Source organism: Geotrypetes seraphini, chromosome 8, assembly GCF_902459505.1.
Source record: "Geotrypetes seraphini chromosome 8, aGeoSer1.1, whole genome shotgun sequence".
Classification (NCBI taxonomy): Eukaryota; Metazoa; Chordata; class Amphibia; order Gymnophiona; family Dermophiidae; genus Geotrypetes; species Geotrypetes seraphini.
The window spans coordinates 116,142,848-116,155,947 of NC_047091.1; the positions used below are offsets into that span (position 1 = coordinate 116,142,848).

Sequence of the window (13,100 nt, forward strand, 5' to 3'; positions counted from 1 at the left end):
CCGATGCCAAACTGGGGGGGGGGGGGGTACCGGTTCGCGCGGAGGGGGGGGGTCTTTGCGAGCAGAGAGGGGGGGGGAGCAGCGCTGCTGGTCTTGGTGGGTGGGGAATGTATCAAAGTGAGTTTCCATTATTTCCTATGTGGAAACTCGCTTTGATAAACGAGCATTTTGGATTACGAGCATGCTCCTGGAACGGATTATGCTCTTAATCCAAGGTACCACTGTATACTGTTTCGCTTGCTTTCCTGCCACGGATGTTTCTGGATTCTTATCCTGGAGCTTTTCTGCTGTCAGTCAGATGGCTTTATGTGTACATGTATTCTTGTCAGCCTCTGGCTCCCCGATTGTTAGTAGTTGCATACAGCAAGTTGGTTCTCTAAAGTGGTTTAAAAAAAAAAATCCTGTTTGTTCTAATTCTTGTTTCTGAGCTATAGAGCAGAACAGAATTGTGTAATGTATATACATTCCCCATTCCCCTCCTTTGTCTTTGTATTCTGTTCAGTGGAACTCAATTGCTTTGGGACGTAACTGTAAGGGGACACTGTGTTCCACCTCTAAGTGGGAGGTGCTCAAAAGCTGTAAGTATTCACACTTCTGCAAGTCCAGTTTGCAGGAACAGATTGATCACCATACATACAGACTCCTGAGAGAATTAACAGAAGATTATCCAGGTAAGAACCTAGTCTTTCATTTCAAACTGTAAATACTTAAAATCAGAAACCCTATATGTAATCCTTTGGACTAAATTAGTATCATGGTGGCTATCAATTTGCAATGAAATCCAAGTTGTAGATGAAGTTAAAGGAACATTGAATTAATATAATAATAATAATAACAACAGTTTATATACCGCAGTACCGTGAAGTTCTATGCGGTTTACAAAAGATTAAAAGAAGGTACAAATTGATTGAACTTAGGAGTGTAAGAAAGATTAATAGATCAAGAAAACCGTTGTTGAGGAAAAAGAGATATATGTGTCAGTTGTCTAGATACTTCAGGAACAGGTGTGTTTTTAGGCGCTTCCTGAATTCCTCATAAGTAGTGGGCAAAAGCAATTGATCTAGATCTTTACCCCATAATTCTGCTTGGTGTGAGAGAAGGTGTTCATGGTGTTTTTTTCAGTTTACAACCTCTAACTGGGGGGGGGAAACAAAGTTTGAATGTGAGCTTCTCTGGATGATATTATGTAATTTAAAACCACAGTGGTGATTACGTTTGGAAGACTACCAAACAAACAGCTGAACTAAACTACAGTAAATGTTTTGCATTATTTTTTCCATTTTTTTTTTGCTATTTGGAGTAGCCTAATGGTTAGTGCAGCGGCTTGAGAACCAGATTCCCACTGCAGCTCCTTGCAACTCTGGGCAAATCACTTAACCCTGCATTGCCCCAGGTACAAAATAAGTACCTGTATATAATATGTAAACTGCTTTGACTGTAACCATAGAAAGGCAGGATATCAAGTCCCATTCTCTTTTCCCTAATGAGCTGCTGCAAACCCTGGTTGCAGGATGTTTATCATAGAAGGAACTAATTCCACCCAAACAGCTCCAGCAGTGCAAAGAATGAAGGGCAAAGGGTATTACCTGCAGGCATTCCCAAATCTTCTGATGTTCACTCTTCCCATTCTAGGGGCCATTTCAGAGTTTGTTGCTTGGTGGCTCTTAATTTCAACCTATGCCACTTGAACTAGTGCACTGCATTTATTAAATATTAACAGCAATAATTCAGTAAATTTCATAATCTGCTTAAAACAGTGGTATTCAACCCAGTCCTCAGGTTCCACCTGGCCAGTTGGGTTTTCAAAATCTCTGTCATCCATATTCATTAGGGATATCCTAAAAACCCGACTGGCCAAGTGGTCCCTGAGCACTAGGTTGAATACCATCAGCTTAAAAAGCTAAATGAGGTACCTGGCAGATTCCTCTCCCCCCCTTTTTTTTTTCTAAGGGAACTTGTCCAAGCCCCTTTTTAAACCAAGCAATAGGCTCCATTTACACAGCGGCGCTAGAGGTTTCTACCGCAGGCCAGTGAGGTAAATGCTACGATGCTCATAGGAATTCTATAAGTGTTGGAGCATTTACCCAACTGGCCCATGATAAAAACCTTTATCGCGGCTTTGTAAAAGGGGGCCTTAGTAAATTAAACAGTTTGTGCATATTTTCATTGATGTTTATTTAGTATTATTGACTACATCTTCACCAAGAAGAAATTCTATAACTTGATTGTTCATTGAGTGAAAAAATAGTGTCTTCAGATTTGTTTAATGTGCTACCTGCTCTTCAAAATTTATGTTTATAGCTGAGACAAACATTTAAAAAAAACAGATTTTTATTTTTTTGTTTGTTATTTCTAGTTGATCTGAAGACAATGGATACTGCAGATAAGCTGGCTCAGTTTGTTGCTCAGGTGGGACCAGAAATAGAAAAATTCAGCAGAGAAAACATTGCAAATAACCCAGAATTTTGGTGAGTAGTTTTTTTTTGGTTGTTTTTGTTTGTTTGTTTGTTTGTTGTTTTTTTTTTTTTGGGGGGGGGGTTGTATAATTATACTAGGAGAAAATGCAATAGCAAACCATTATTTTTTTTTTCCATTCATAAAAATAAAATCTTTTCAGATTATTGGAGGAGTAGTCTAATGTTTAGAGTTCTGTATTGAGAACCAGGAAAGTGAGAGTTCAAATTCTGCTTTTTCCCTTCAAGTCTCCTTGTGACCATGGACAAATTATTGGACCTTCCATCAGTTCATGAAACAAATTTTAGGACTAGATTTACTAAAGTATTCTAAAGCACTACTGCATGCTGTGACCGCTAACACATGTTGGTGGATAAGTCCTGTGGCATAAAATACATGCTGTAAATGTTCATTTTAACATATATTAGAAAATCAAGCCCTTAGATTGTAAGTTCTCTAGGAAAGAGAAGTAGCCTACTTTAGCTTGAATTTATTTCAGACTTGGGATGGGTGAGTAATTTGAAGCCCAAAATTTGAATTCAAGAAAGCAATGACTTTTTGAGGGGAAAGGGAAGGGACTGCAAAGCTGAGCAGCATAAAGTCTGAGTAAGACTGATTGATTATACCAGATGGTCTTATGCTTCTAAAGTGCACAACATACCTGTTCCTTCATTCTTTTTCTAACACATTGTGGTATCGGTCATCTGTTATAAAAAAAAAAAAAAAAGCAGTTGAACTGTCAGGAAGTTCCCTGTGCCCTCCTTTATTTCTCCTTATTAGGGGTTATCCATTGCTTTGGTACAAACTGAAAGGCTTAGCACTCCCAGTGACATAAGGATGAGAATTTGAAAAATGTAGATGATGCCTTCTACAATACTTTTGGGTTTGAGTAAAATACCCATTTGTCAAGACTCATGTCTCTTTATACAGCAAAGAAGATTATTAAAATAAGAAACTTGATCTTTCCTTGTTCTGTTTGTATGTTTTAATTAGGTTGTAAGCTCTATTGAACAGGGATTGTCTCCTACATGATTAATGTATAGCACTGTGTACATCTAGCAGCACTATAGAAAAAAAGTAGTAGGCTGTAACCAGGAGCGAATGAAGCCGTCTGTGGCTTGGGGTGCTATATAGGGAGTTCCTGAGATATGAATATCTGACTACTTTGGTATTACCTACAGTGTTCTACCCAGAAATTTTTTCCAGCTGGGTGGCATGAAAAAGTAGCCGGGTAGAGCGGGACGGGGAAATTTGGTGCTATATAAATTACCCCTCCCTGCTTATGGTGAAGGAGTAGGACCGGGAAAGAGGGTTGGCACACGGCCTGGAGCACTATGAAAATTACCCCTCCCTGTTCACGGTGAAGGAGTAGGGCAGGGGTGTCCAACCTTTTGGCTTCCCTGGGCTATATTGGATGAAAAAAAAATTTTCTGGGACTGCACTAACATTAGCTGATGAGCAAAAAAAAAGGCTGAGCAGGTCCCAAATTTGCAATCACTAATATAATAGATGTATGTATCTAATAATAAACCTTCATTAAAGGGACACTGTGGAGAGGAATCCAAAAAATCAATAATGCTTACCCTGACTGAGTGATCCTCCACATGCACCGCTGACATTGGGAGCAGCCACAGGTTTCCGCATCCCCACTCTGATGAGCAGGGATGCGCGCTCCTGGTTTTCCCATTTACTTCTATTACAACTAAGGTGAGCCTCTTCAGAGGTGAGCCTTATCAGAGCGGGGATGCTGCATCAAATGTTAGTGGCGCATGTGGAGGATCGTTTAGTCAGGGCAAATATTACTGCTTTTTTGGTTCTCCCACTTTGAGCTTAGGCTTCCTCAAAATGAACATCTCCCCTGCTGTAGCTAGTAGGGATACCCAAGCCCCACCAATAGACGGCCACCTCATCCCCTCCAACTTCCCAAGTTCTGCAGCTGCTGCCTTCTCTCCTCCCTGCCGCCCCCCCCCCCCCCCACCTTGGCTTTCATGCATGCATGAAAACAATAGCACTTTGAGGATAGTGCCATTGGCTGCAAAGCTTAGAGATTTTGGGTTGCCAGACTGGAAGAAGATGTCTCAAGTATTTGTAAATTGCACTCGGGCGGGAAGAAACTTTGGTGCCCATCCACTAATTTTGGGCTCCAGTCCCTCCCCTAAATCAGCTGTATATGACTACGCCACTGAATACAAAAATAATTGTGATGCACATATCCCAAAGCTAACATATTCCAGTTAATAAATTCAAAATAAAACATTTTTTTTCTACTTTGTTGTCTGGATATTTTGTTTTTCCATCATCTTGGTCCCAGTTTCTCTTTCTGCTTTTTGTCTATCTTCAACTAATTCTCTTTCCAGTGTCTGCTGTTCATTTTTTTTCTCCTCTGTTGTTCCATTTCCTCCTTTTGCTTGTCTCCAACATATTGATTTTTCCCTTTCAGCTTTCTTAACTTTTTCTTTTCTTTTTTGCTTCTGTCTACTCAAATCTTGCCTTCTTTCTCACCCTTCTACTTTTTAAATGTTCAGCTACCTCTCAATTCTCCATCTTCTCTCAGTCCCTAGCGCTCCAATTTCCCCATCTCACTCCTTTCCCAACCTTCTATTTCCTGCTATCTACTTCCCATTACCACATTTCTAGCACTGTACTCACTGCTCTCTCACTCATCTTGTCATCTCCCTTTTGACCTCATTCAAATGGCTCACCATTTTCAGAATCCCCCTCCCTCTCTCTACTGGTCAGGCTATAACTCCCTGTCCCTTTCTTTCCATCCCCTTTCTTATCCCAGCTCTCTTCCCTCCTGCCCTCCCATGGGTCCATCTCTCCTCCTCTATCCCCATGGTCCAACATTTTGCTCCCTCTCTTTTCTGTTTTTCTTCTTCCCTTCTCCCTTGATGCTAAACAATGAAATGGAGGGGAAAAAAGAGAGATGCTGCATCTCTCTGCCTTCGATCCACAGGCCTAAGATTTCTCCCTACCTCCCTTCCATCCCCAGATCCCTTCTCTCCCTTTCTCTTCCCAACTGCCCCCCACCCCATCTCTCCTGTGCCTGCCTGCCTCCTTCCCCCAGGTCTACCATTTCTCCTTTTCTCTTCCCAACAGTTCTCCCTTCAAGTATCTCTTTCCATCTTCCTCCACACCACCCCAAGTCCAACTTCTCTCCCTTCTCTCCCACCATCTCTCTCTGTCCTCTGTTTCTGGACCCATAAGCTCTCCCTCAAGCCCAATCTAGCACTTCTTTTAATATCCTCCCCCTCTGTACTTTAAAAAAAAACAAAACAAAAAAAACAGTCCAGGAGGCTTCCTTGGCCCAGCATGTTCTCCCACTCCTCTCTGCGCCCATGCATCTCTACCTCACTCCTCTCCCACCACCATGTCCAATAATTCTCTCTCCCCCTCCCCCCTCTCTCTGCCCAACAGTTCTCCTCTTTCTATCTCTCCATGTGTACCATTTCTTTCCCTCTCTGACACCCAATTCTCTCATACTGTTTCCTCCCCCCTCACTCTCTCCATTCTTCAATCCTATGGCTCATGCGCCCTCCCTCCTTCCTTCATCATTTGTCCAAAGTTTGTGCTCCCTCTCGAGTCCCAACACAACCTTCTCTCTCCCTCCCTTCTGGCCGGCTCCCATGCTGCAATTGTTTTTTTTTTTTGGCTGAAAGCTGTGGGCAGTGGTGGCTGGTTCCTCACGCGATCCGTGGCTGTGCTGGAAGTATTTATTTTATGGCCGTCGGCGATCCGCGCCTGTGCTGGAAGCGTTCCCTTTCTTCTGTGCCTCCTGGTGAATATTTGTTTTCTGTCTGGCTCCCTTGCTGCAGTTGTCTACTCCTCGCGCGCGATTCACGGCTGATTCGGAAGCTTCTTTCTGACGTCAAAGAGAACGCTTCTGACACAGCCGCAGATCGCGCACGAGTAGCCGATGACGCCCACGGACAACTGCAGCAAGGGAGCCGGCCAGAAAATAAATAGTCGCCATGAGGCAGAGGAGGGAGGGAGAAGTTGGGCCACACAAAACTCCTTGTTGGGCCGTGTTTTGGACACCCCTGGAGTAGGGTAAGGGAAGAGGATTGGTACGCGGCTTTGATGCTGGTGGTGCGATGAGCGGGGCTGCTTGTAGATCTGCGGATGCAAGATGACAGCCGGCCGCTCACTTAAACTAGCCGGGCAGAGTTCCCGGCTAAAACATGCTAGGGAGAACACTGATCTAATAAGCCTTTTACTTATGAGGCTTGAGTCTGTTAACCTAATTGGCAGTGCAGTACTTGCTTTAAGCCCTGTAGGTGAAGCTGTATACAAATTAATATAGTTTATATAATTACATAGCACAATTTGAATAAATTATCTCTTCCTGACGAGACTACACTTCTCCCTCCGTATCCATGGGGGTTAGGTGCAGATCCGGACCTTGAAGTGTGAAAAACTGCGAATAATTTCTCGGCCGGCTCTGACCCACCCCTGCCTTCCCTCCGGCATCCCTGACCTTACCTGGTGGTCTAGCTGGCTTTTGGGGCAGGAGCAATCTTCCTATGCTCCTGCCTCATGCAGATCACTCTTAGGAAATGGCTGCCATGAGCTCCCGTAGACTCTAGAGACTACGACGGGAACTCCCTGCAGCCATTTCCTATGATTGATCTGCATGGGGTAGGAGTGTAGGAAGATCACTCTGCCCCAAAAACCTGCTAGACCACCAGCTAAGGTTTAAAAATAGGCAAAAAAATTGACCCCCCCCCCCCCCAAAAAAAAAAATAAAAAATATCATGAATAACCGACTCTGCAGATGCTGAAACTGCGGATTCGGAGGGAGAGGTGTATTTTGTTTTTTCATGTGTTAAACTGACCATTGCAAGTGAATTACATTCAGCAATTATAAATATTTAATTTTGTTCACTTTAGGTTTTTAAATTCAAGAAAAAGTGCAGCATACAGATACTACCGGATGAAGGTAATAGAAGTCTGTCGAGCCATGGGCAAATCTTCCTATTTGGAAGCTTTAAAAGCGCAGGAAGATGAGGTAGATCGTTCTGACTCAGAGTCTGCGACAGAAGAACCCATGATTTTGAAGCAGCAGCAGCAGGAAAAATCTGGACCTGGTCTGGAGGAATCCAAGATTCCAGAGACTCAGGAGGCTCCCACTAAAGTGCAAGCTCCTCAATTGGCTGTTAAGACTCTTCAAGCTCCCTCACCAGCACAACAGGCTGTGCTGGCACGCCAAGCTCAGGAGGCTTCTGCACCAGCTTCCCCAGAGGCTGAGGAGGCTCCTATGTCAACTTCCCCAGAGGCTGAAGAGGCTACAATGCCAGTTTCCCCAGAGGCTGAGAATTCTTCTCCATTGGTTATCTCAGAGGCTGAACAGGTTCCCATGGAGACTCAGGGGACTCCCACACCAGCTCCCACAGAGACTGAGGGGGAACAAAGGAAGGAGATTGTTATGGAAGAGAGAGAACTGGAGACATATACTGATGAGCCAGAGTTAGGATTGAAAGAGCTCAAGCCAGAAGAGACTGACTTGATAAAATCTGAGGTTGAATTTGAAGAGTCATCCTCTCAGCCTAGTGAAGACACAGAAATGAAGGTGGAGTCAGGAGATGAGGCAGCAGTAGCACCTGATGATGATAGTCCACCTCTTTCCCAAGATGCAACTGCTAATACTTTTGGCCCTGTAACACGAAAGAGAGGTAGTAGACCTCTGCAGCAGCCTGCAGGCTCCCCCAAGCCAATAGAGGAAGCACAAGGTACGTATTCACCTTAAACTTCAGTATTGGGGATGGATTTTTGAGTGGTCCAGTTTGAAGCATCTGTTCTCTGTAAGTTGTCCTGATGTCGGGTCTTTGATAGGCATAGAAAATGAATTCCTGAATAACAAATGGACCTGCTTTAGAACATCATCATATTTTCCCTTTTTGATGTGGAGCATATAGCTGTAATTTTGTAGTTTTTCCATTGTCCAGTTAATGTTCTTTAGTGCACACAGTTTGTTTCTGGGTGCTTGCCAGAGATCATCATTAGGGTTTTATTCTGTCTCTATTTTCTGCATATATGTCTGTTGTACCCAGGTTTCTTTGTGTCCAGGATTTATCCAACTAAGCTGGATTGCTGGATTTCAAAAAAGCTGGAAAATGTTTGTTTGAGAAATGCTTACGTAATGTCTATTCATTAAATAGCAAACTTTTATGTATTTATTGGGTGTTTGTATGTGAGTATTTTGCATGCTGTTGACTTAAACCTTGCAGGAAAAAAAGAATGCTCAATTCTAATTTTTTTTTGGGGGGGGTATCTGAACTTTAGTTGAGGATCCTGCCAGAACTAGCAGTGAGAAACCACGTGGTCGTCCAGGAAGACCCAGGAGGACGGTAAAGCAAAGAACTTTTATGTATCAGTTTGTACACACATTCAATTTTTCCAATAGTTAATCATTGTAAGAAAACAGCAGATAGGATAATTGTCTTTAGAGTGATTAAAAGAATGACCTTAGAGTGATTAAAATAATGAAATGATCTTTCCCTTAATATTATGTAGAAAATAATTTATAGGGCTTTTAGAAGATTAGTAAAAATTACATTTTAGAAATTTCTATTGATGTTTTAATTTTGCTATATATAATTGGAGATTTAAAAAATTATTTCTGGTAAAACTTAATTGTGTGTTTGACAGCTCTGTGCAATTTTGGGCAGGATTGAGATCTTTATATTTTTTTGTAAATTCTTTATTCATTTTATAACTTACATCAAGTGTACAGTAAATATCAAACAATTATAATACAACATCACTTGAAAAATCTTCAATATCATACACCAATAAGATTTAACCCCTACCCCCTCCCAAATTCATATATAACTAATATATACCACCTGAAAATAATATCTTATATCTTTATATTTTTTAAATGTTTTATGTTTTGTTTGCAGCAAATTGTAATATAAAACTTACCCCCTCTTTTATGAAAAATTACACATTAACCCCCCCCCCCCCTCTTTTATGAATGCGTAGCGTGGGTTTTAGTGCCAGCAGCGGTGGTAACTGCTCTGACACTCATACTCAGAGGATTGAAGACCCATTCTGGATCTCATGCATGTCAATGCATGTCGAGGTAGCAATGAAAGTCCTGTGCTTTTGCATGAAGACAGTGCAGTTAGTCATAGTGGCTCTGAGGGAATTTCTGGTCTCTTTGGATTTGTCAGAGGCCTACTTGCATATTCCATCTTTCAGGAACACAGGTAGTTCCTGAGATTTCATATCCTGGAGTGCTATTACCAGTTCTCACATGTTCACCAAGGTGATGGTGGTGGTAGCCGTGCATCTGCGCAGGACAGAATTTCAGGTGCATCCATACCTGAATGATTGGCTGATCGGAACCTTGTTGTTCTCAGGAGAACAAGCAGTTACTCACATGATCTGGGTCCTGCAGAGCCGGTATTGTGTAGTGACTTTCTGAAAGAGCCAACTAGTTCTGTCCCAATACCTGGAAATCTTCAGTACAGTAGAGAACCATGTCTATCTTCCAGAGGCACACAGAAACCGTGTACCCAGATAACAAATTTGTTGGCCTAGTCAGCTCTATCTGTGGGACACTACCCAAGTGCTTGGCTCCATGGCAGCCAGGATAGACGTGGTCTTGTGGTCAGTTGAGCTCTCTATCGCATTGGTCACCACAGTCGGATTCTGCAGATGTCTGCCATGGACTTTGTTAGCTCGGGCAGTTTGAGCTGGTGGCTCCGCTCACAGTCGTTATCAGGGGGCATGCCTCTCAGAATAGCTTTATGGGTAATTGTGACGCCTGTTTGGTTGGGGGAGGGGGGAGGCTTACTGCAATGGATATCCAATCCAGGGACGTTGGTCAGTCTCCCAACAGAAGTGGTCGATTAATGGATTGGAGCTTCAAGCCATTCAGTTGACGTTGGACTACAGTCTGGAGGGACTTGGCGGTGTGAGGTTTCTTGGACAAACTAATGCAATATCGTATGTCAGTTGCCAGGGAGGCACTAAGAGTGCGTAGCTGAGTCTGAAGGCTTGCTCTCTGTTCTGATGGAGAGAATGTCATCTTCAAACTTTCAGTGGCACATGTAGTGGGAGTAGACAATGTCCAGGCTGAATTTCTCAGCAGACAACGAACCCTAGATCCAGGAGAATGGAAGCTGTCTGCCACAGCCTTCCAATCCATTGTTCGTTGCTGGGGTCACCCAGTGTTCGATATGATGGCGACAGAAAGAAGCAAGGAGGGGGGGGGGCTGCTTCTTCAACTGAAGATTCAAGGCCGGAAATGTAGGTCTGGACACTCTGGTCCAGCCTTGGCCTTAGCATGAGTTCTTGCACATATTGCCTTTGTGGCCCATGATAGGGCTAATGTTCAACAGACTTGCAGGCCACACTTGGTTGGCCACACAGACTGTGGCATGCGGATCTAGTGCGTCTTCAGATGGGTGCAGGTCTCAGACTGCCAGTGCAGCCTGACCTTTCTCGGGGGCCAGTGGTCATAGTAGATCTGGATCACTTTGCTCTTACAGCATGGCTTTTGACCACGTGGCATTAGCGCTCAAAGGATACTCAGAAGTAGGGATTGCTGTGAGGGGCAAAAAGCTTACACCGGTCTCTGTTTATGTTAATTGCATTAGGGAGAAGGCGGAGCCTTTCTTGGCTCTGATCTCGGTAGTGTTAGCCTTCCTTTATTTGACAAGGGTCTTACAGTGGTGTCCAAGTAGTGGGATTCTCATGCATCAAGGCTCAAAAGCGTAAAGTTTCCTTGGAGTTTCATCCGGACATAGCCTGATTTCTGAAGGGGATGCTGAATCTCAGGACCCCAGTAAAACATCCTTTTCCATCATGGAACTTCAATATGGTTTTACATGGACTCAGTCAGGCGCCATACTAGCCACTGAAGAAAACGTCCTTGATAAATCTAACGCTCAAGTCGTTCTTTCTCATGGTCCCTACCTCAGCAAGAAGTGTCTTGGAGCTACAGGCTCATTACTGCAGAGAGCCCTTCCTCAAGATTACAGAGGCCGGAGTTTCTATACACACTGTTCCATCCCTTTGCCGAAAGTTGTTTGGCTTTCCACATCAATTAAGAGGTCAGTTTGCCGATGTTCCAGTCCAAAGGTTCTAAGAAGGACTGGATTCTGAAAAAGTTGGAGAGTGTTTCCACAATATCTTGCGGTTACTAATGAGTTCATCTATTTGACCATCTTTTTTGCTCCCTACTCAGCCTCAACACAGTACACCAGCATACAAGGCCACAATTTCCAGATGGATCCAGAGGACCATTTATTCAGCATATATTGCTTGTGGAAACAGTCACCAGTCTCCATGAAGACACATTTGACCAGAAGCATGGCTTATTCATGGGTAGCAGCTCGAGTGGTCTTCCCCGAGGAAATTTGTTTGGCAGTGACTTGGTCCACTCTACATACATTTTTCAGGTTTTACAGAGTGGATGTAGTGGCAAGGGAGGACACCATCTTTGGGCCGTCAGTGTTACGAGCCAACATAGAGGTCCACACTAGATTTCTGGAACTGCTTTTGAATATCCCGTCTGTCTAGAATATTTCACTAGAAAGAGATTAGGTTCTTCCTTGCTAATATCTTTTCTAGTAGATAGGTGTATCATTTTGGAGCCTCATCCTGTCAGTTATGTCCTGTGCCTGCCTACTGACTTAGACATTTTGAGTCCAAACTGAAATTTTGGATGTCAGTCAGACCTTAAGGGTATAAAGAATAATATATTGCTATAATTAATAAATAAATCTCTTGCTCCATAAATGTTTGGCATGATTGTTCGGTGTTTCAATTGTTCAATGGCAATGTTTAGCATGTTTGTTTTATAATTTTAGAGTAGAATAGAATTGTAGTTCTGGGAATTTTCTCGTGCTCCTCCTTCACATGTGTTTCTATATAGGACTATTGCCTGCTTTGGTACAAACTGAAGAGGGCAGCAGACATCTCTAGTGAAGGAGAAGAAATTCAAAAGCTGGAGTGGGTTCCTTTTGCACAGCTCATGAATATGGGGGATATTACCTGTCTGTCCAGAATGACACATCTATCTACTAGAAATATTACCAAGAACCTAATCTCTTTTTACTGGATAGCATTTTATATAATAAAGACTATGATGGCTGTTTTAGAAGCTCTGCTCTTGTTTTGGACATCTGAAAACAGGCATTTAAATGTCCATGTTGCATGGATGTCTAAATCCTGATTTTATAAAGACAGGATATGGCTGTCTAAAGCTGCTGTATGTCCATAACACAAAGATGGGGGAGCATGGTCTGGGCCTTTTTTGGAAAGGACTAGGGAGGGACCAAAATATGGATGTCCATCTCTGATTGTAGAAAATGAAGGGACACCATGCCCAAAAGGATTTTGTATTTAGATCTGGTATTTGACATGGCCATATTACAGAAAGATGTTCTTATTAAACAGCTATCCCTAATCCCCCTTCCTCCTCCAAATATGAAACTAGCAAGAGATCTCAGGCTCACAGCTTCAGGAGTTGCCTAATGATTTGGTGTAGTAGACTAAGAACCAAGGGACCCATGTTCAAATCCCACTTCAGCTCTTTTTTGTGTGTATTTGTTTTAGGTTTTTTTTTTGTTGTTTTTTTTTTGGGGGGGGGGGGTTGTTAACTGTGAGCCCTTCAGGGAGAAAAAATAACTACT

General features: G+C 42.9%; 1 protein-coding gene across 4 annotated transcripts in view; it reads left to right on the forward strand.

Moving 5' to 3' along the window:
- Window positions 1-13,100, forward strand: part of LOC117364739 — a 296,082-nt gene that overhangs the window by 230,244 nt on the left and 52,738 nt on the right. For all 4 annotated transcript variants that reach the window (XM_033954287.1, XM_033954286.1, XM_033954285.1 and 1 more), the window contains 3 exons: window positions 2,357-2,468; window positions 7,345-8,183; window positions 8,737-8,801. In XM_033954287.1, the coding sequence (XP_033810178.1) occupies window positions 2,357-2,468; window positions 7,345-8,183; window positions 8,737-8,801 (1,016 nt within the window). The remainder of the gene's footprint in view (window positions 1-2,356; window positions 2,469-7,344; window positions 8,184-8,736; window positions 8,802-13,100) is intronic.